General features: G+C 39.7%; 1 protein-coding gene across 1 annotated transcript; it reads left to right on the plus strand.

The window, feature by feature from the left end:
• The first annotated feature begins 514 nt into the window (after positions 1-514).
• Positions 515-23,622, plus strand: NFE2L2 (NFE2 like bZIP transcription factor 2). The gene is made up of 5 exons (XM_069861007.1): positions 515-630; positions 17,965-18,234; positions 18,399-18,494; positions 19,080-19,259; positions 21,333-23,622. The coding sequence occupies exons 1-5, from the start codon at positions 601-603 to the stop codon at positions 22,539-22,541; spliced, it is 1,785 nt and encodes a 594-aa protein (XP_069717108.1). The 5' UTR covers positions 515-600; the 3' UTR covers positions 22,542-23,622.
• Positions 23,623-24,287: the final 665 nt, after the last annotated feature.

The following is a 24,287-nucleotide window of genomic DNA, read 5'->3' on the forward strand; positions in this document are numbered from 1 at the left end:
AATATTTCACGGCAAGGGTCATTGGGCACTGGCAGAGGCTGCCCAGGGAGGTGGTTGAGTCACCTTCCCTGGAGGTGTTTAAAAGATGGGTGGACGAGGTGCTGAGAGACGTGGTTTAGTGTTTGATAGGAATGGTTGGACTTGATGATCCAGTAGGTCCTTTCTAACCTAGTGATTCTAGGATTCTAGGATTCTCTGATTCGCCTGCAGCTCCAAGGCAGGGGCAGGCACGGCTGCAGCCAGCTCCAAATTGCGAGAGATTTGACTCTAGCGAAGTTTGCAACATTAAAACTAGACCTTGGAAAGTGATAGGATACGCGTAAGATTTCTGGGATAACTCATACACGTGCATCTAAGTGGGAAACCTATCCCGTCCCCGCTCCTGACCGAGCTCCCCAGCCCTGCTACAGGCCACTCGCTTTCTAAACCTCCCAACCCAGCCCGGGACAGTCCCCGTCCCGCTGCCGGGAAGGAGCCGCCCCCGTGCCTCCCGCCGCGGGGCGGAGCGCGGGGCCGCCCCGGCCGGGCTCGGGCCGCCTCCATCCCCCGGGCGGCGCCGACAGCGACGGGGCGGTGACCGGCCGGGGCGTTCGCGGTGCCATGGACGTCGAGCCGCCCCCCGCCGCCCAGGTGAGACCGCGGGGCGCCTTCTTCCCACCCCGTTCCCCGCGCTCGCCTAAGTGAGAGCACGGACCCCCGCTTCCCCCCGTCCCCGTCCCCCCCACCACCGCCGCTGCCGGTCACGAGGCCGGCGGAGCACGTGGCGGCGCGCTGAGTCACGGCGGGGCGGGGCCGGCGCGGCGGGGCCGGGAGGGGGCGCTGCCTCGCGCCTCCGCCCGCCGGGGGCGCCTCCCGCCTCCGACCCAGAGCTCGCGCCGCTTCCGGGCGGGGGGCGCGCTGCGCGGGAGCGGCTGGAAGCGGGACGCGGGTCCGATTTAGGTTTATATAGCGTTTGCGTCTCTTTCTCGGGGGTCTAAAGGGAAAACGCACCCTTATCGACTAAGTGTTGTTTGAAGAACTAATACTTGAAGCTTTATCTGCGGCTGTTTTAATTCCTTTAATGCGAAACTTTTATCTGGAGGTGTTTTAATCCCTTTAACGCTATGAATTTAAGGTTCCAGAGTCCTGAGGCTCTTTCAGTGTGTGACAACGATACGTGCTGTGCGGTTGGGCACCGGCAGAGGCTGCCCGGGGAGGTGGTTGAGGCACCTTCCCTGGGGGTGTTTGAGGGACGGGTGGATGAGGTGCTCAGGGAAGTGGTTTAGTGATTGATGGGAATGGTTGGACTCGATGATCCTGGGAGTCTTTCCCAACCTGTTGATTCTGTGATTCTATACAGGTGGTTTCGGGCCGTCTGTCCGCCCCTCGGGATGTGTAAGTGGCCCCTTTGCGGGCGGCATCTCTCTAACAGCGCTGGGGGTTCCTTCTCTGTTCCCTGGATGCTCTTGCTCTTCTGTCTCGGGCCGCTCGTCGCTCTGCCTGGTGCAGCTTTTTCTACCCCCAGGTAGCGCATCCATCACCTCCACCTTGCCTCCTTGCCATCAAAAATCAGGCTTTTTGCCTGTGCAACATAAAAGCCCCATGAATTCCTTTTTGCCTGTGGTATCCAGCTATGGCATTTTTGCACTTATTTCTGATAGGATCTTGGCAGACCAATTCCTGTGTACCTGTTTTTGTGCCTTCTTGCCCAATCCACCATGACTTCTCTGCTGGCAAACTTGACTTTTGTTATTCTCTCACCTACTTTATCAAACCCTTTCTACCAAGCCGCCAATTTGTGTTTTGCTATCTGAGCTCAACAGCTGCTGGCTTCTTCTCTTGCAGGCCCAGCCTGAAAAGGCACTGCATTTTTTAGATAATAAATGATTACCATCTTTGACATAGATGTTTAAATGTATTTATTAAGTGGAAAGCTCAAATACCCTTTCCTATCAAATGCTGACTAAAAATGAGGGATGGGAAACACAGTCTTCATTTAGCCCCTCGGATTTTGCAAGCCAGCAGATGGGAAAGGTGTGCGCTTTGGCAAATACAGTCTTTGTCTTTTATATGCCTGGTAGCAGTTGTTACAGCCGTAAAGGTGAATGTGGAGGACTGGGCTTTATCTAGCTCTTCAACTAAAATGTAAAGTTGCCACTTTCTGTCACTTCTGTGCGAGTTACTAATGCCATTGCCTACAATATTCTTGAAAAAAGTATTTCTTCATTGTACCTCTCTGCCTGGAAATAGGCTGCGTCGTCTCTGTATGCATTGGATATTGCACAGACCTCAAAACACTTAAAAGAATGCTGTGGGATAAGTGTTAAGATGTTTCAAGTCACACTTGGGAAACCATGGTATTCTCATAGTAGGTGTTCTGTTCCGTAAATTTCAAGTGATTGAAATAGTTGCTTGTAACCTTGTAAAACAGCTCAAGGAGCTCATCAGTTACTAAATTTTGAGCCTTGCAACAAGAGAGCAAAAAGAATTCACTTTCTAACACAAGAAGCTGTGGGTTGTACTTATAGTGAAGACCAGCTGTAGCAACTGGCAAAATCAAGTGAACAAATAATCCTGTGCCTTTGTAAGTGGATCTGTTAGGGTTTTTCTACCTAGGGAACTGCCCTGAAGAGACTCCAGCTCCATTAGAGTGATCTCTTAAGTCTAAAGGGCTGTAGCAAGGAGTTACACATACTTTTTTTTATTACCTGCTGCATTAAATTGTCGAGTGAATGGAAGTTTTTTTTTTATTCCCTTATGGCCTATCATTTCCACATGAGGTAGATTCTGCAGGCAAAGATAAACAAGTGCATTCTTTAAGCCTGGCAACAAGTCTTTGGGTTTTTGGGTTGGTTGTTTTTTGTTTTGGTTTGTTTCTTGATAATGAGATTTAACAAGTCTTGAAGAGGACTATCTGATCAAGGCATCTGTAGAAATATCTATTTGTCTGCCTAGGTATGCAGGTAAATTTCAGCATAAGAAATATGTTTCTGAATATAAAATTATCTACTAAAATTACAGACTGGTTTGGGGGAACTGGAGAGTATCACAAGCTCTGTCTTAAGTAAAAATGCATTTATTTTGCCCCTCTCTCTTCTTCTGTGCTCACGTTGATACGAAGGTGCACTAGTTTTCTTTCCTTCAAAACTCACAAAAGAATAGCTTTCAGTTAACCCAGTGGTAAATGCTACACAGTGTATTGTGTTTATCTGAAATGAGTGTAGACTAATAGGAGCAGACCGTGTGGATCCCTCAGGAAATATTACTGTTATTGTAGTGAATATCCATCATACCTATACTGTTCTGTAGTTTGTTTTTAGAATGTGCTAAGATTTTACAGTTGTACTGGAAATTGATGGAAGTACAAGAAACTAATTGTCCATGAAAATATAACTTGAAGTAGTTTGTGGGGAGGACTCGAAGTTGGAGAAGAGTTTAGCTTTGGAAGTTTGTTGAGAAATATTTGAAAGAGACCAAATTGGAACAAAAAACAACATTCAGTGTAAGCAGAGGGTGGCTGGATGATCTCGAATGCTTTAAAGAAATTGAGACGTTTTTACAGCACTGTGTGGGTGGTTAGGAAGGTTTGTGTATGGTTCCTGCTAATGCTCATGGGCAAGAATAAATTTTGGCTCTCTGTCCCTTTTACGTTTTCTTTTTTTTTTAATTGAAGAAACCAGAGGCAGGGCATTACTTATCCTGAATAAGAGTGCAGCAGGTTATGTATAATTCTGAGGGACAAAGATATTGTTAAAAATGTGTCAGATTATTACATCTAGTGTTGCACCTGAATACCCTTTTGATTTCTTTTCCTGGAGTACTAGATCTTAAGTTTGCAAAGCAGAAAAGTATCAATTTGATAGGTATTGCTACTTTTGTGATCCTGACTGAAATGAACATACTAAATACACTTATTTCATTAAAGAAATCTCGATGTCTTTGTGGAATATACTGGACTTTGTGAGATGATGGTGATGAGGAACACTAGAAGTGGAAGGGGCTAAGTGAAATATTTGTTCATTCACTGTTTCAGTAAAATCAATTAATATGATTTTTTAAATGTATTTTTTCCTATGTAGTCGTAAAATCTTGTTCTGTTAGGTTCTTCAATAGAACCAGCAAATCCAAACCAGCAAAAGCTGTCAGAGTCTGCCACTGAAAATATTTTCAATGCCTTAGATTTTAAAGGAGAATGAAGAAGAGTCAATTGCAGGCCCAGAAAAGGGTGAGCTCAGGGGAGAAGGAGAGGGTATAGAAAGGTCAGGAGATGACAGCAAATGATGCCAGCTATGCCTGTTCCTGTAACAATGGATGTGTGCTTCATTGGAGCGAAGGAATTTGTTTGGTGTTTTGTATCTGGAACACTGCTTATTTCCTTTTTTTCCCCCCTTTGAAATTATAAAGATAATGACTTTAAAATGACTAAACCATTGACTAAAATTAGGCCAATTTGTGAAAGTGTGATGTATTTGCAAGGATTGCCTTGGCTGAGGCTAGTGCAGCACAGGTCCAGGCAGTAATCTGTCAGCATGAATTAAATATTAATCCCAGGCTGCTCTGCTTGAATTTCAGCCAGCAAAAAGTGCTCCGAAGTCTCCACGATAACCACCTAGTTAAAGTTTGTTTTGGCCTCCATCTAATTCCAACCCTAAGTAACGTATTATTAAAATATAGCACATTCCTAGAGAACCTGGAAGGGTTAGAAGTCTGTTCAGTTTTCTGATACGGTGTATTATACCTAAGTTGGACTTTGTGCCACAGAATACAGCTTTAGGTGAAAGGAAAAGAATACAGTGCGTTGGCCAGATTAGTTCCTTTTCAATAGTAATCTAGTTTAACTGGTTTTGGAAACACCACATCTGCTACCTGTGCAAGTCTTTCTATGTAGACCAATGAAATATCAGGCAGGAAGAGTTGAAAGTCGTGACTTTGAATTTGTATTATTGAAAGTTGACTGATATAGTGAACTCAAATCATCCTCAGCATTGCTCAACAGCAATACCTTTTATGGCATGTTTGTTTTATTAAGGTAAACAATTAATCCAGCCAGTAAGAAATTAAACCAGCAATGCTATCTGTGATGTATAAAACTGCTTTAAACCACGCTTATCTGAATCAGATACTGGCAAATCCATTTCAAGCGAAGACAGGCATTGTGTATTTTTATCTTTCCTACCCAGTAACTGCTTTCTGTACAGGAAAACCAGGGCTAATGGCAGTTACGTAGTAATTGGCAGTAGAAGGAAGTCAATTGATTGCAGAGCAGTTCAGTTTTTCTGAAGCACAAGAGCAGTATTACTACTTTGTGCAGCACTGAAGCAAGTACAGGGACAGCTCTGTCTCAGGATTTCTTTGTTTCAATGATTTTTAAATATATATTCCTTAATTTTTCTTTATCACCTTTTAAAATAAGGAAATGAAAAAATACATTCCCCAGCAGAGTCTCTTGTTTTAATATTAGTTTAGTTTTACCTTGACACGTGTAGCCCAACAGTGCCAGTTTCTAATAGAAGCAAAGTCTTTCTGAACTGTACATTTAAATTAAATATTAATTTGGCTAGCCAAGCAGTCTGAAACAACATCAAATACAAATAAAAATATTTCATTATTTGACTGCTTTGTAGAAGAAGATTTATCCTCGTCTTATAAAGCACTTTGTTTTCTGTCTTTAGCCATTTTGGATTCTTGGTAAAACATTTGTTTTGTTTTCTTTAACTGACACACTGATTTTCTAATGTTACATGTTGATACAAGGACTTTGTGTTTGGGTCTTAATTTCTACTTAATTTCTCACTTTAAAGGAATTGATTCAAGAGTGTTGATATGTTGAGCCAATACAAGAGTGTTAACTCAGTAAGTTAGCATTGATTTACCAATGGAGTGTAGCCCCTGCTTATTGGTGTATTACTAGTCCCTAGTAAGAGTACTAATTGGACAGACTGCAGTAGAATGGATATAGCTTAGAAATAATACTTCGTGGGTGTAGTTTATATCCTGGTTGAAATTTTTCATTATGTCGGTTTAGGTTAGTGATTTTGGCTGGTTATCTGTGCTTTTTATACAGGTAAAAAGGAATATAAACCAGTATTTTTAGCCAAATTGAAGGTGCTGTAGATGACTCTTAATGTTTCCTATCTTTAAAATTAAACTAAATGGTTTCAATAAGTATGTCTGTCTGCGTTGTTGATGCTGTTGCAGTGCTGAGGGAGTTGAGACCACCCAACCTTGTACTTGACTTGCAGTGTCTTAAGACTTTTAGTCCAACTTCTGCAATATTAGTATGAGCAATGGAATTAAAAAAAGAGAAGAGAAAGGATAAGCTAGTTTCTTTAAGTTTGATGTTGCAGCAACAAGTGGTCTAAGGCCACTTTGAAACAATCTCTTTCAAACCTTTTAAGGAAGTATCTTCTGTATGACTATGAAACATAAAGATATACCAAGTTTTCCCTTGTTGCCCCCACCTCTGTCTGGCAGTTTCAAAGTTTTATTGCTGTTTACTGTGTTGGTTTTACATGCTGTCTCTTGTAAGTATAAAAAGCCTCACTCCTGGAGACTTAGTGCAAAACAAAGCTTGCACACTTGAGAAATTGACTCAGAAGCAGCTTAGTTGATGGCCTGCCTTTAAGAGGTTTGTTCTGTGATTAAAGTTGTCCCTGTTTGCTGTGTTTGAAATTAATGCCCGCTAAACATTGAAGCAGTGACTTTTCTGCAGCTATTTGAAAAGCTGACATGACTTTGGTTTGGTTCCTGCTCAGATCATCACTGCCGTTTAGCCCTAAAAAGCTATGATAGAAAGATTTTGTGAAGTTTTGTTTGTTTGAACCCTTGTGGTAAAGTTAGTACCTCCCGGTGTATTGCTGTAGAGTGGAGCAATTCCTGTGCTGCTTCGGCTGTTGGAAGATGCCTGTTCAGAATTCGCAGGCAGCACGTGTTCTTTACAGGTCTACAGCTCTGAATGCTGCCTGCTGCCATGTAGGGTGGCCGGTCTTTGTCTGCTCCAGAGCTGGCATTTGTGGTTTGCGCCGCGTGGGCCTGGAAGCTCAGTCATTTCTTCTTTCTGTCTTCAGGAACTGTTTGCCGGAGTTATGTGCTATTGGGTAAGAAGGCTGAATTGTGTCCTTAAATAGAGTATTTCCAGTTAGTTTGTGTGCAGTTATGTGACCAGATGACATGTTCTGCAATCAGCTGGGTTTATTAGCACTGGTGGGTAATTACCACAGTGTTGCAGGGGTGAGTGGGCAGCTCTGAAGGTTGTTGACGCTCAGCTCAGGTGGGCAACGACTTTTCAGAATCTTCATGGCTGGAAGCAGAACATGGAGATGTTAGTGGCAGAGGTCATCCCAGAAGTGTCAGTGGGGGTATTCCACCCCAGCTTGTTCCACTGATGCTCATCGTCACTGGTATTGCAGAAGCAGTGAGTGATATATATGCACCAATGTGGGTAATATAGTCATTAAGCATCCTTGGAACAAGGGTGCTGTAGTCCCTAATGCAGTCTTCAGTGAATTATTTAACACAAGATGCACGGATGTATTTTCTGTTTTATAACATAGAATTACATTTACACTTTTTTTTTTCCTGCTGTAGGTGAGTCTTGAGCTGGTCCATGTCAGCTGACAGATTTCTGGAAGATTGTCCCCGCTGATATTTGTAAAATAAATCAAACCAAACAAATCTGACTAAAATTTTGAAATTAGTAGGATTTAAGATACCTAAGGATGAAAATGAAAGTACTTTAGGAACAAAAAAGTTACTGTTAAAGTAACATGATATGATAAAATATATTTGAAACTAAGTCATAACTTCTGACAGCTTCCCAATTATTTAAATTGAATTCTTTGGCTATGGAAATTCTTGTCATGTTTGATGCCTCATAGCTGTGTATGCCATAACAGAGAGAATTACAACACAGTGAGTTCTCATACTTTCTAATTCAATTTTAGTATTTGAACTGGAATCTTATCAGATTATAAGTTCATACTTCAACTGGTATAAATTGTGACTCAGTGGAGTGTTATAGTTCTGTGGAATGTTTTCCAGCTTGATTTGTGATCCTTTATCATCTGCTACCTCAGGAATCTAGTCTGCTCTTACCATGCTTGGGAATCCTTGCTCGGCTGATAACGAGTGCAAACATCTCTAGACAGCTCTCATCTCTTGAGGTTTTTTTTCCGCAAAATGGAAGGCAGTTAAACAATGAAACTGTTAATAGACAGCTTAAAATTATTCTGAAAAAGCCTGTTACTAAGGTCAGAGCCATAGAATTAGTTAAATTTGAAACAAAGCTTGAGGTGAGTTTTTGATAAATTGTCTCTCTGTATGGCAGAGGTGATGATCAAGGTGTTATAAAATGCAAGTAGTAATGACAGAATTAACAGTTTATAGCTGGCTTTGTGAGTAGTGATTTACCCTAACAAGATCTGTCTCTCACTGTCTCAGTGAATATGCTATTGAGAAATTTTAGAATTTTGCAATTTTTACTGATAATTTTCTATAATCTGATTATTTCCCAAGTATTTACTGAGGCATGAGGAAATAAGGTGTTTTGACCAAAAGGCAGAAAACTGTTTCGGATCCAAAGCTGACGTTTTGTGTTCTATATTTTCTTATTTTACAAGAGATCATCTTATTATTTCTGCTCAATAAATTGTAAATTGCTGTAAATGCCAATTTTAGAAACAGTCTGCTAAATATGGTGTACTTGCAAACTGGATAGCCCTCCCCACCCCCCCGTATTTAATGTTTGTTAAGCATATTAAGGTGCCTGGAGTTTGTTTGCTGCTTATAGATGAAAGAAGTATATTCACATGTTTATTATTTGTGGCAAACAGTCTTTGTTTTAACCATCATAGGTGCTGGTAGAGTGTGTGAATGGACACACATAGGGGATTAGCCTCTAAGGTATATCTGCCAATTCAATCAGAAGGCTGAAAGAGGCAGCCCTGTGCTAGTCAGCTGTACAGACTGTGAGCCTCCCATGTACTCCAAGGGGGCAGACACGGAAGCCCCAAGAAAAGTGGTGGGTGATGAAGGCTCTTGACTTGGATGGAAGTCCATTACTGATGGTTGAGGTTGAGTGGTTTTGTTGCTCTTTTGAGGTTATCAATAATTACCACTTTAATATAAATGGGGTAAGAGGTATAAAACTATTTCCCTACTCTGGTTCATGCCTTGGAAGATGAATTAGCTCCTTTTGCTTTCAGAATTTAAAAATTTATTACTATGCAGGACTTCAAAAAGTGAGGGCTGGCTTGCATCACACAGAAACAGAGCTTTAGTTTTATACACAGTATAAAAAACCCCCACCTCGGTGGGTTTACCTTTTTTAAGCAAAAGCTGTGATTGTGCTCGTGTGGACACCTGATATGTTTCCCAACTTGAGCTTTCTGGTATAGTTGTTTAACTTTGCAGGACCTTCAAGAGAAAGAGCTTCCTTAAACCTTTGTGGGGTCTGATGGCCTTTAGATGGCTACTTTTGGTGAGAAATATGTGAATTACAAGCACTTAAGAAATTGAGTAAAATCTATCCTTGCCTCATTCTGTGGAAAAAGAACTCTTCATTATGTGTCTTGATGTGGTTGGAGGAAGAGGAAAAGCTATACAAACTTCTCTCATGCAAATTAAATAATAATCTCCATGGTGTTTCATGTAAATTTAGGGAGAGCGTTTTTGGTCATCAGTACACAGTTGAATGGTATTGTTATTTACTGAAGCTTTTCTACAGTATGGCACTAACAAAGGCTGTGCATAGTGTCAAGCAAATCATTTAACCATCAATTATTTGCTTGGAAAGATAGTTTACTACAGTAAAAATTTGCCACACTGGGCCTGCCTTCCTCAAATCTGCTACAGTTCTGTACTGGACAGTGGTGAGCAGTTGAATAGCAATGGTTTTCTGGCCTTTTTTCCATTATTGTTATTACGATTATTATTATGGTTCTGTTTGGGTTTTTATTGTTTTTGTTTCTTTCCCTTTGTGGAAACTAAATAACCTTTCTGAAAACATTTGAGCACTCAAAAAAAAAAAAATTAACCCTGCTTATTTATTCAAAACTGTGCACTGAAGCTCGATTCCTAGCTTATATATGTATTATATATGTAAAATACGTATGTTAAAAGTGCACATTAATTGCAAGACTAATCTGCAAAGGTATTTAGCCCCTGTGACCCACAGACTGCAGCGGGAGGTGGGCATCTGTGTACTCTGCCAGAAGTGGGCTGATGAGATCTTTGTGTGCAAGTTCCGTCAGTTTGAAAGCATCCTTACTCTTTCTTTGTCAGCCCAGCTTGGAAGCAGGGAACAATTTCATTGATGCAGTCTTATAGAGTAAGTATCTGTTGCTGAAGGAGCTGATGGACGTGTGCTGGCAGTACAGTTAGTGAACTTTATTGCTTTATAGCCCTCACAGATACTCCCGTTGCTTGCAGCTGTATTTTGGCCCACAAACAACAGCAAAGTAAGTTGCTTCCGAGATAGGTGAAGCAAAACTTGGAATGCCATGCTGCTTGTACTAGAGCATGCGGTTTCCGCATCCAGGCCATAGGGCAGCTGTAATGACCCATCTTTACATAAGGTGAGTCCCTGTAACTTTCCCAGCCTTCAGCAAAATGACTGCTAAAAATCTGGAGCTTTACAGGAAGATCCCAGTGAAAATGTGCATTACTAAAAACATGACTTGCAAACAAGTGTGCTGTTTAATGTTTGGTTTGAAACAAGCTTTTCCAGAAAGTGTGTAATCTTGATGAAATCATAATGGTGGGTGAAAGTTTATAACCCAGGTTAATACAACCTAGTAAAGATGTTATTTGTTAGGCTTTGTGTTCATCTTTTCTTGCTTCCTGATTTGTTCCATTGGACATTAGTGTGTAGTATAATTTGACTGGATCGTTTTTTCCCAGATGACTGAGCCATTATTATAAACAAATCCTCTTGTAGATGAACAAATGAGTAGCCTGTGGCAATGTCCACACACAGGATATGCCTGCCTGGGTACAGCAGGATCGCTTGAAGGTAATCATTTAACAGATAATTGTTTTCCAAGTACTGTAGGTTTGATACGTAAAATGAACAATGAACTGGAACACAAAGGCTTTTGTATTCTTTTGGTTATAAGATCAGCAGTATTTTCAGATGCTGTATATTTTTAATATTATTTGTTTCCATGTAGGACAAGGATATTTTTGTCGCATAAATGACAACAAAATTCACTAAACGCCAGGATTTTTTATGACGCAGTTTTGACTTGGGAGAAAAAAAAAAACAACACAAATAAAGCTATTATGATAAGCTTGTCCTGAAATGAAGCAGCCTTCTGTCTGAGATGGCTGCTATTTACTTACCTTTCAAAATGGAGTTAGGTGGTACTGTACATGGTGATGAGACAACAGCTAGAAAGTCAGCCACAACAGAATTGCTTGGTTTACTTGGGGCAACACAGTGGAGTTTTGTTGATGTATCAAGCATGTAAAAACAGTCAGCCTAACCCACTCTTATAAAACAATCTCCTATTTTGCCAGCCTCCCAATTTCATTATGCAACTTGTGTAACAGATTATAACTTGAATACATATTAACTTTGTGTGCTTATTGACTGAATCATTTTGTAATGCTGCTGATGCAAGACAGAGTAAAGAAGTAGCAAGTAAGTGGCTCTGTTAAGCTGCAAGAGGGATACAAAATTTGAGTAGAAGGGACCACAGCACTTTTCCACAGCATATTTGGCTGATATAAAAGTGAAATTTAGATTAATGCAATATAATTAAGACCTAAAAGGGAAGAATGGAACCCATCTAACCAAAACAGCAAAGCTCTGAAAATATGCAAGATTCATTGCTTTAGATGCTGATGTTCCAGAAAGCACTCTAGGATGTCAAGATTTAGGAATAAGTTTCAAGAAGCCAGATGACACCCATGACCATTTTTGGCTTTTGCTTAGCAGCCAGGATAGCACTTGTAAATCTGGGCATAGTTAAATTTATTCAAGAGAAGTTCTTCATCAGCAGCTCATGACGTTAGAACTCAGTCTTGTTGTTTAGGTTAAGGCAGAAATAGGGGAATTTGGAGCAGATAACATCAATGCATGACAGATTTGGCCATGAATACTAAAGAATAACTTTTGAAAAACTGGATATTGTACAAAGAAAATAAGTACCAATGTCAGATTTAAAACTTTGCTTTCTGTATGCCATGCAAATGAAATGGGGTTTGGATTTTTTCCTTTTTTTTTGTTTTGTTTCATTTGTTTTTCAAGGTGTAGAGAGAGGAAGGATTAATCTTGGGACCATTCAGCTGTGAAAAACCACATGCTCTATATTAAACTATTATTTTAAAGCTACCTTCTAAAAATACATGTTGATTAAACAATAAAACATGTCTACTCCTTGATGTGTCTGAGATAGAGCACAAATCTTCTACAATAAGATCTGCAGCCCTGAGCAAGAATACCCTGATCTGTTGTACCAGAAATAGTCACTTCAAGGCAGATCGAACGTGATGGGAAAAGGAGATATGTATGTATTTCTGACTGCAGGGTTTAATGAGCCGCAGAGGACAATGTTGCTCCTGCTGCTGTGCCTCAGGCTGGAAGGGGCTGCTGTGAGACTCTCGCACAGTTCAGTATTTTAAGTAGTAGCATAGAGGTGAGGGTTGATTTTGCAGAAGAAAAAGAAAACTCGTCAAAATTAAGAAGTAGACTGTTTTTCTTTCTTTTTCATTCATTCCTTCTTTTTCATTCTCTTTGACTTTATGATGACAGTGTTTTTCTTTACCTGCTGTGGTCTTGCTCTACTGTGAGCACTAGGATTTTGCAGCTTTTCGAGTTGGAATGAAGTTAGTGCACTAATGACCAAAACCAGCCTACAAGGGCTATTCTGTATTGCAGTTACATTCTTGCTCATTTTACATTCTTCAAGCTTAAAGAAACCTGTCTTTTCACTATTACTGGAGGATATACGAGGTATACGTTCTCCCTGGCAGTTTGGAAAGCTTGCTTGCAATAGGATGTATCATATGGGAAAACCATCATCTTGGGAGCTGTATAGATCTTAGTTGTAGCCTTTGTTGATGCCATTCACGGAAGATGATGGTGAAATACAAAGATCATCCACATTTTAGGAATTATTTCTGGAGTAAAGGTTAGGAGAGTGAATGGGTAGTATACAGGATTGTATTTGTGGTCCTTTCAGCCAGCCATAGCCTCTCACTGTCTTTGTCAGAATAATGCCCAGACAAGGCTTGTAGTGAATCTTTAAGAATGCTGGAAGATCAGCCAAGGACTTTTTCAACTAATCTAGGTTATAAGAGTAGATGCTGACAATCTGGCATTTAGTAGGAGAGCCTGCTGGTATACAGTGAAGGTACAGTCTGAAATGTGAGATGTATGTTCACAAAAACCAGAAAATAAACCCTTTTAGCTAATGAAATATCAGGACTTCTATTTCTGGTCTGGCAAAGCATTCTGGAGGTTTCTTTCTTCAGTAAGAAAAAGTGTGCCTACAAATACTTCCATTCCAGGGACAGAGCTTATCTCGTATGTCTCTGGTCACAAGGATGCCCCACGACACATGGTCAACATTTTTCAACAGGCTTATTTATATAAACATGGAGTGGAAAGTCTCTTACAACAACGGTTCTATGGATTTCCAGCCCTTTTAGAATCCTCCTTCAGGGAAGTTAGTTTACCAGGGCTTAAAAAAAGTTTGCTGACTAAGATATCTGGTGTCCAAAGACTCTTTAGGGCCAGGAAGAACAACTGAACATCAAGAAGTGGTGGGAGCAGGCTGGTTTAATGTGAAGACGTACTGGTGTAGTGTCAGTCCAGCCACACCAATAGTAAGTGGAACAGGCATGAAAGATAGGAAAAAAAAAAAAGACACCACCCACCCCGAGCACTCTGTTTCCTCCTAAATTGGCTCAAAGTTCTTGGTGAAGAATGTGGGACGGCAGGCAGCTCCACAGGGCAGTCAGGGATTTGACCTTGTGTGTTCATAAACCACAGGTTGCTGTCACATGGCTTTGTTTGACAGCTGTCCTGTCGTATTTCCAAATCCTAAATCCAGTCATCTAAATTTGCCATCATACCCCTCTGTCCTCCAGAGCAAATAGCTTCTGCCGTTCCCTATTCTCCATTCTTCTCATAAGGGCCACTGCTCATTCAGATTTTTTTTGTCCTCACTGTCCCTTCCACATTCTTGAGTTAACTTTTGTTTTTCAATGTCCAGTTGTAAGGAATTGACAGTTATGGGTCAGCTTTAAAACTTAATTATTCTTAAGAACTTACGGTGTTGGGCTAACTTTAATTGCTTTCTGTGCTTCTCTGAAGCATGCGGCTTATGTGTCCAGAATTTTTTTTCACCAATTGAGTTGTAATTAAATAAGTAACTTACCTTGAAAATTATTTAGAAAACAAACCACTCAGTTATGGTCATTTCAGAGATCATCTGAAAACATCCAATGATTTATAAATCATTCTCAAAACCTACTTGAACAAAAATCAGTTCCTTGTGAATATGATAAGGGGAAAACATTCAGCTGTTGCTTCCCCAGTCTGTGTTTTTCTTAGGTGGAAGAATCTTCCAGCTTATTTTCCTGCACCTGCTTTATTACTTGATCCCTTCCCTTTCATTCTTGCCTTGGAGTAAGCCAGGTCCTTGCTCCTCACTTCCCGTGTATTTTTTTGAATAAAGCAAAAATGTAAGGTGCTTTTTATTTTTTCCTTTCACTTTCTGGAAAAAGAAACAGGAATTGGGGGAGGTTCTGCCATCTCATTTTTTGTGAGAGGGCTGTAGGAGTTTTCCTGCTTCTTGTGGGGTCCTGGTCGGAGCTCCCTGCTGGATGCAATGGCCATTGATTCTCTTCTTCTTTCATTTATTCATGCTGGCATATAAATTATTCTCTCTTCTTGGAGTTAGGTGCCAACAGATCACGGGAAAGAAAAAAAAAATCCTTGTCTAGTGCGAGATTCTGCTAGTGTTATCCCAGTTTATGTTGCAAAAGGTATGACTTAAAGAGGTAAAAGTACAAAACCTACTGTGCAGGACTGAAAGTGAGACAGCAGATTATTTCTCTGCTGACACTTGGGCCACTGGATGTTTCCACTTTACCAGTGCTGATGGTGATGTGAATGGCTTAAATTCTAAACAAAACAAAAACTAGTCAGGTAAACTGAACAGGGATAGAACGAAAGATTAGCATTCTGTTTAAAGCACAAAAGGCAGCCCGTGTTTTCGTGTAGTTTTCATAGACTCTTCCCTTTGTTTACCCTACTGCAAATATGTTTGTTTAGGAGCAATAAGAGTTAATTGTCAAACTTTACAATATAGTCGGAGTTTTTCTCATAAAATGTATAACAGACTCTGCCCAGATGGCAAATGCCGATATGTAAATCTAAAACATGAAAATTTCCATCGGGGGCCAGATGGTGGCTTAATGTGAATTGTTTAACATTTATGTTTATCTTATTAAAAGTGCCTTTATATGTCCAAACTAAGCTATCGATGTGGTTGGAAGAGCCTATCACTAAATGAACAAAAAAGTCAAAGCATGAGTACAAGGCACCTCCTGCTTACATGGATCATGGGAAGGCAAAGCACGGCCTCTGAGAAGTTCTTTCTCTATTTACAAAACTGCAGAGGAAGTAACAAAAACAAAATAAAATCTCTGTTTGTCAGCCTGAGAAAAATGTTGAAACCATGTTACTTTCCCAGAAGTCAGAAATGTTGGACAACGGTAATGCACACATGAAATAGTGTAATTTATTTCCCCTCGAAACAGGCGTTGGTGCTCATTGGGAAAGAGCTGAGCTCCAGACTGGGGGAAACATTTTTGCTGCAATCCCTCCTGGGCGCAGGTCCTTCCTCCTGCGGAGGCAGCCTGGCTCTTCCCACACCGCCTCTTGGCTCTGCCGAACCCACTGAGAAATTGCACAACAGAGGAAGGAACAAACGGGGATTTGTGGACTCCGTCACATGAGGGACTGCTGGCGCTTTTACAGTAAACTTGTGTGACGTTAAGGGAAGTGGTTAGTGTGGCTCCGGAGAGCAGCAATGAGCCCTGGGTCAGGTGAATCTTTCACAGGACTCTTGGTGCACGTGCCCCAGTGTGAATACAAATCTGTGCTTTCTTGTCCCTCCAAACGAATCTTTCTGAGACCACCACATCGTGTCAAGGCATCTAAAAATCGGAGGGTAGCTGTTGCACAGGGGAGGAGTAAAATTTCTTTTAATAGCTGGATTTATACACTCTTAGGCATCAAATACACAGTTGTTTTTGTGGTGCTTTTACTATGGAAGGGAAAAAGTACTTTAGTGATAAACCTAAAATAGAGTGCCTGCCTGTGTCTGTGGATGCCTCTCTGTGTGTGTGTGTTTGTGATAGTGTTCAACAAGGCAGAGAAATAAAGAGGAAGGCTGTTGATCACTGCTTGATGTTGACTGCATTAACTTTCACCTAAGGCTTTGGACTAATGCCAAGATTATTTTTTTTTTACCGTGAAAAGGGCAGTTTTACTGAAAGCATTGGCTGAAATTATAGATAAGTGTTAAATGGTAGGTTACTAGTCAAATCAGTGTGCTGTTTGATCATATTACATGTTGAAAGGAAGAACACTTCCTCCATGCATTCCATTCGTGGGAAGAGTCATTATTGAATTTTTATTTGAAGTTATGACTAATATTGCTATATTTATGCAGAACTTTTCCAGCTGAAAGTATGAGGGCCCATTTCGGCCTTTTGGTTTGAAGTGCCACAAACACAACAACTAAATAAAATAATGGTGCTCCAGACAAGGGCATCTTTTCAGGGCAGAGCACAGCACCGTTTGGCAAAGCTCAACCCATTACCAGAGATAACTGGGCTAAACATTTAAAGCTAGTGGTGTGTCTGAAAGATTTAATAGCTGTGCTTTAATTTTTGTACTAAGGCTATGTGCTCCTTCTTAAGGAAAAAGTGTTGTGCCTTCTGTACCTTTTTTTCTGATTACTTTTGGGTTTTGTGATTTAAATTGAAACTGAGCATCACTTCTGCTATTTTTGTGCTGTAATCTGTTGCAACTCAGGGAGGAAAACAGCTCTGTCAATTCACAGCCTCGTGCGTTATACACACAAACACAAAAAATCTTTTGAGTCACATTTTTAATGATGCCTTGTAAATGAATAATTCAGAAGTGAGCCCTAAAATCCAGATCCTGCAGTTTTATCCAGAACATATTGCAAATGCTCCAAGACCAGGAAACAGTTTTGAATCTGCTGCAGAAGGAGACAGTGAGCAGCTGGTAAACTACTGGCCCTTAATGAAGCAATACCATGTTGCCATATCTCCAGTTACTGCAGAACTTAATTAGTTCGTTTTACCCTGCCAATCTGGGGAGACCAAACATTGTCTTGGGCAGCCACTGTAATTACTTCAGCTTCTTCATTGTTGGCTGTTAAAGCTGAGTTTGGTTTCTCCCAGCAAGTTATATTAAATATCTTGTATTTGGGAATGCCTGCATTGTGTTACACACAGATATTTTATGTAACTGTTTGATTTTAGAGAAAAGCACTGTTTTTTAGGAGCTGCTAGAAGTAGTTCATGCAATGTATAAATGTGGGTGTTAATGGTATAGCATTTTTAACAAAGAAATGAGAATACGGAATTGGTGTGTTCAAATGTGTGACTTTCTTAATGTGACACAATTCATTGCATAGCTTCATGTTTTCTCTAAGTTAACTGGGGAAAGAAGTTAACTAATCTTTTTGCTAGTTCATGTATTATCTTACACTTGTAGAAAATTGCTTTGTTTCTGTGAGTGTGTGTGCGGGCCACAGCAACCAAACCACCAGGTCACACACTGAGCCCTACTATATTTTGGTAATTTTGTAGCATTAGGAGAATAAGCCTCAGTTACACAAGGTTACCTGCTTAATACAGAATTTACAAGCTTTCCCGTTGTTCTAGACCAGTTTTCCTGGGGAGGATGCTTGGTTAAAAAAAGCATTTCTATTACAGGACATGAACTTGATTGACATCCTTTGGAGGCAAGATATAGACCTTGGGGCAAGGCGGGAAGTTTTTGATTTTAGTCAACGACAGAAGGAGTATGAACTCGAGAAACAGAAGAAACTTGAAAAGGAAAGACAAGAGCAGCTCCAAAAAGAGCAGGAGAAAGCTTTGCTGGGTCAGCTGGAGTTAGACGAAGAGACAGGTGAATTTATTCCTGTTCAGCCAGCTCAGCGCATTCAGTCAGAAAATACCAAGCCACCAATCAGTTTTTCACAGGTAAACTCTTAATACATGTTTGTGAGTGTCTTTGAACCTTTTCCATTCACAGGAAGGCATAACGTTAGTAGTTACCTAAAACGAATTTGCATTTGTTGCTGTAATGGAAGATTCTTCAGTTATTCAAAGATGCAGTAGCATTTTTTCATAACTTTCCTATTTAGACCACACAGGCTTCAAAACCAGAAGCAGAGGCCTTGTCCTTTGATGACTGCATGCAGCTCTTGGCAGAAGCGTTCCCATTTATAGAGGACAATGAGGTAAAAAATGCTAAATACAGCAGTTTCACTGGTGATCTTCTAAGGGCTCAGTCTCATGTCTTCTTTTACTAAGATTTGTCTTAAACTGCGTTTGGAGGAAGTTGAGTGGTGCTCTTGTGTTCTTTCCCCTTGCAGCCAGGGTTCAGTGTGTAACGCCAGCTGGTGGCAGCCATTCCAGTTACTGCAAATATTGGTAGCAGAATTTGTGAGTTTGTTACAGTGAGCTCAGTGCAGCTCTCTACAACTGGTGCCTTTCAGTTGCTTAATTGCCATGTGCTGACCCAGACTATTTGATGGGTAAAGATAAGCCCTTCACCAGCCAGTTTCTAGCTTTTTTTTTCCCCCTATTTTTTTCCTTAATATGAGAACTCCTATCATGGTGACATTTTTGTATTATCCCAATATTTACCAAAAAATGGGTCTGTTAAGAAATACCTGTCTGTTCTGCAGAAATGGTAGAACACCAAAACCCAGATTTTTGCTTTGGAAAACTCAAAGTTGATTTTTTTTGAGGGGGGTGGTTTGTGGGATTTTTTTGTTATTGTTTTGTTTGGGTTCTTAAAATTTTTTTTTTAAACACTCCAGGCTTCTTCAGCTGCATTTCAATCACTGGTTCCTGCTCAGATTGATAGCAACCCAGTCTTCATTTCCTCTGATCAAACTCAGCCACCTGAATCACCTGTTCTAGTTCCACTTACTGATGCAGAGAACATGCAGAACATAGAGCAAGTTTGGGAAGAATTATTGTCCCTTCCAGAGTTACAGGTAAAGGTTTTGTATGACAAGTGCCTGAAAAAAAAATAGCATGATATTTTGGAAGAGTATGGTATTTTGGAGAATGCTGTACAAGAGCATCGTAACAGATGGTGATTATGACTGTCATGTTGGATCCCACACCTGTAGGATGTCTGTAATTCAAACTGAGCTTTAATTTTTAAAAAATAATGTATTGAAAAACAAGTAAAGAAAATGAGCTGTTTATCAGAATGCCTTAATAAAACAGTTTATCTGAATTGATTAGTATCAATCAGAACTTCCTCATAGTTAGCAAATCATTACTCGATTCTGTATGCAACTTTTTATCATGCCTGAAGTTTCAGCTGCTTAAAAATGGACACTTCTCAATTACAGAGCTACAAGTATTTTTCCACAAGCATTATTATAAATGGTTTTTGCTGTGTCGAAGTAGACTGCGTAAATCACTTATGGTTACTTTTACATTCAACATTTATTTAAGGAAAAGATTTTGTAAAGATGGTAATAGGATATATTTAGTTACCTAGAAGAGTGAGGTATAGTTACGTAGTTATTGTTTATAGATGTTCAGTAAGAACTAATTTTGTCATGTACATGAACTGAATATTTCAAAGGAAAAAAAAAATCTCTTTGCTATGGTACTAAAATGTGCATTACAGAAGACATCTAGGTTTTTCTTTTCTCCTATCTTTATGTTTCCATTTATATTTTACTTAGATCTGACTATAAAATTGAGAAAATTTATTTTCAAAGACATTACTGTAAAACATCACCATGCTTCAGCTTGATGCTGTTCTCCTTTATGCTGTTAACACCAGAGATGAATACTCAGCAGAATGCCTGTAAATCCGAATCGTATTTAAAAAACGCCAAACAAAACAACAAAGGTGTTTGCAGGAATTGTGATTTTCCTGACACTTCCCTTTTTCCCTTTTTCCCTTTGTCTTTTTATTTTTTTCAAAATTTTCCTGTTCTTTACTGCTGCAGCAAGCGTAAAAGCCCCACGTAATAAGTAACAAGGACAGTTGGCTGTGAAGAGGCAGCAGTGATGCTGAAAATACATTAAGAAACCAAACCAAAATTATCTCTTGCAGTAATTCCATACAGTAATTGAATAATGTTCTGAATGAAGTGAGATAATTAAATTGAGGGCATTGCCTTTTATCAATTATATTTGAAGAAAAGAAAAAGAAAAAGCGTGCTCTCATTCAAAACCTTAGCTTAATCCTTGAATGATCCCTGGTTAAATAATCAGTGTGTGGTCTCTTCTTAAGAGAGGCAGAATCATTTTGGTAATTGCCTAATTCTTTGGGGACAGAAGGCACACTTATTTCAGCTTCAGTTAAAAAACTGCCACTCAGTTGGAAAGATCATTGGTCTTGTAGCTAGTGAGAGCCCATCAATGTAATGGCCTTTGACACTTGCACGGATGTTAGCCAGCTTAACTAAAAGTATGTGGGGTGACAATGTTTGCAAGGCTTTGTGTTAGTGTTTTTTTTTACTTCACTGAGAATTACATTTCTCTGCAATGAACAGCTGCCTCATTCATTCAGTAAATCCTGAAAGAATCTTGATTTTGAGGAAGAGAAGTCTAGCATGTAACATGAAATTGAGTGCTAAAAGTAATTGTGTGCTAATAATGCTCGTGAAGTCTCATTCAGTAATTTTACATCTACTGTGCTTGTGCCATTCCTAGCAGTGTTGTTTGTGAAAAGTTCAGACCTGGCAGCTCCAGGATCCCTACTAGGAATTTAGGAGAATAGGAGGCCTCTGTACAGCTTCCGTGTAGTATCTGTGTGTATTGGAAATGGGCCTCTGGCATCTCGCTATGAGTTTGAGAGGCTCTGCCATCTTAATTTAAATAGGTTTGTCCAGATTGAGTTGCTTCACGCTCTGCTTAGGTATCCAGTCATCTTCCATAGTAAAAGCGTGTTGTAGTCATCCAGGCCCCAGAAATGTTGTAATACCCATTTTATATGCATGTTGATTGCTAGAATATTTAATGTTTGTGGGTTATAGGAAAAGATTTTACCATCAGTTGGTGATGCGTTGCTCAACTTCTTTCTTGCATTTCCCATGCAGTGTCTTAACATTGAAAATGATAACCTGGCTGAGGTAACCACAGTCACAGGCCCTGAAACCAAGCCAACAGAGATGCACAACAGCTATAACTACTACAGCTCATTACCCATCATGCGAAAGGATGTTAACTGCAGTCCAGATTTCCTGGATAGTATTGAGGGCCCCTTTTCCAGCATGTTGTCGCCGGAAGACACCAGCCAGCCGAGTGTGAATTCTTTAAACAACACACCCACTTCAAACTCTGATTTCTGTGAGGATTTCTACGCTGCCTTTATTGACACAAAGGCAAACGGTGACACAGCAACAACGAATACAATCAGTCAGTCACTCGTGGAAATTCTAAGTGAACCCATTGATCTTTCTGATTTCTCACTGTGTAAAGCTTTTAATGGCAGCCACTCAGGAACCGTACCAGAATGTAATGATTCCGACTCTGGTATTTCATTGAATGCAAGTTCTAGCGTAGCATCGCCTGAACACTCTGTTGAATCATCTGCCTGTGGAGATAAGACTTTTGGTTGTAGTGATTCTGAAATGGAAGACATGGATAGTGCTCCTGGAAACGTGCCTCAGAGCAATGCTAGTGTGCACTCATTGCAATTCCAGGATCAAGCGCTTTCTTCCCTGGTGCCAAGCACTCAAACACCCAGTTTGCAGTGTACAAACACACTAAAGAAAGACCCCCCTGCTGGTCCAGGCCACCCCAAAGCTCCGTTTGTGAAAGATAAACCTTCAAGCCGCCTTGAAGCTCATCTCACAAGAGATGAGGAAAGAGCAAAAGCTCTGCAGATCCCTTTTCCTGTTGAAGAAATCATCAATCTCCCTGCTGATGACTTCAATAAAATGATGTCTAAGGAGCAGTTCAGTGAAGACCAGCTTGCGCTCATTAGAGATATTCGCAGGAGAGGCAAGAACAAAGTGGCTGCTCAAAATTGCCGTAAAAGAAAACTGGAAAATATAGTGGAACTGGAGCAAGACTTGAGTAACCTAAAAGATGAAAAAGAGAAATTGCTGAAGGAAAAAGGAGAGCATGACAAAAGCCTTCGTCAAATAAAAAAGCAACTGACTACCTTATACCTTGAGGTCTTCAGCATGCTACGTGATGAAGATGGAAAGTCTTACTCTCCTAGTGAATATTCACTTCAGCAAACTAGAGATGGCAATGTCTTTCTTGTTCCTAAGAGCAAGAAGTCAGAGACTAAACTTTGAAGGGCAGCACAGCTGGCTACTGTTCTCCAAGTTACTATTTTTGTATTGCTATCCTGATAGTTTTTACTGTGAGATGGAATGCAGAATTAGGTGATATTTTTCAAGTAATTCTATGCAATGATAATTTTAAAGTTAATAATCAGTTCACGGAAGGTGCAAGTTTAAAACTAATAGCAGATGGATGTATGCAAGGTTTGTAATTCACTTTTATAACAGACATTTCCTTCTTACAGCACCACTTTGACTAGTTTCCATATATGTGTAAATATTTAAAGATACCATATTTATATACTGTTCCTGTCTCTTGTTTCATAGAGATTCATATTCATAGATTTATTTGATATATATAAAAAAAGTGATTTTAGCCTTCTAAATACAAGTTCTTGCAAGACAAACAATATGGCTTCTGATACTTTTTTATAAATATGCAATCGTGTTTGTTTTCCGTTTTTCTTACACATTTATACTTGCTTTATATTTAATATATGATTTTAATTTAGTATGAAAGTTGATACTTAATGTTTGATTTTGATTTATCAGTTTATTAAACTTTTTAACTCTACTTCATACACATGTATTTCCCTGAAGGGGAATCTGCACTGGTTTTCCCAGGCTGAGTCTTCATGTAACAAATATGCTTATTAATCAGAGTTGTATCCCACAGCATTGTCAGCATTACTTGTTTTGTTCAACATAATTTTAACTCCCATTTGGAAGGACTGTGTAACATTCAGTTACGTTTCAAGTTTATGCTTAAGTTAATGTAATTTTTGTTTTGCTCTTTGAACACTACTCAAATTCCTGATGAGATCTTTCCTCCAAACACATTTAAAATCTTTTTAATCATTGTCAGCATTATGCATTTTTCCAATTAAATATTCTGTACACTTTTGAGTAACAGTTCTAGAAATACACTATGGTATCTGACTCCGATCAGCAAGCATTGTCACTGCGATTACTTTGGACAAAGGTGTAATAACTGCCAACCAACCACACTCTTTGGAACCTGCGCTCAACTGATTGAAAAGCATTGTGAAGTTTAAATTCTGATTTGTAAGAGAATAAACATTGGGCAAATTAATAGCATTGTTTTGTTTACTCTTCAAATGGACTTATAAATAGTACTTGTAAGGAGTGGGTTTTTTGAGTACAGAAAATGCATGATTTGTAATTTGAAAAACACAGATTCATTGGAGCATTAAAAACCCTATCATCTTCCTTCATCTTCCCTATGAAACTTGTAATAGAGCACCACTGGCAGAAAAACATTCTCTATTCTATGTGGCTTTATCATTTTAAGGAATGTTTTGTCTATTACCATATTCATGCATAATTTTAATTTAGTGTAATGAACACCAAACTGTTTAGGAAGATCTGGTGCATTCCTTAGAAAAGAAGAAACTGGAGATACTGAAAAAGGGTAGCGTGGGCCCACAAAATTGTTTAGTAATGTTGTAGGAGAAAGAATTTAAAGAGAGACATCAGATGAGGAAGCCAGCTTTCCATTAGCTCATTTCTCACAAAGTTAGAGTAAGGCTAAATAAAAAGATAGAGTTGTTGGTGATTACAGCCTTGAGGTTTGTATTTCCCAACCTCTTTAACTGTGCTGGAGGTGCCTGCCCAGCAGAAAGCCTCTGCTCCTATGGTTGGCCATGAAAGCCAGAACAATTTTAGATTATAATAATCCCAATTTATATCACTTTTTATGGCCCTTCTGAGTGTCCTCAGTAAACAGCAGCGCAAAGA

This window comes from Phaenicophaeus curvirostris, chromosome 7 (genome assembly GCF_032191515.1).
Source record: "Phaenicophaeus curvirostris isolate KB17595 chromosome 7, BPBGC_Pcur_1.0, whole genome shotgun sequence".
In the NCBI taxonomy this organism is placed as follows: Eukaryota; Metazoa; Chordata; class Aves; order Cuculiformes; family Cuculidae; genus Phaenicophaeus; species Phaenicophaeus curvirostris.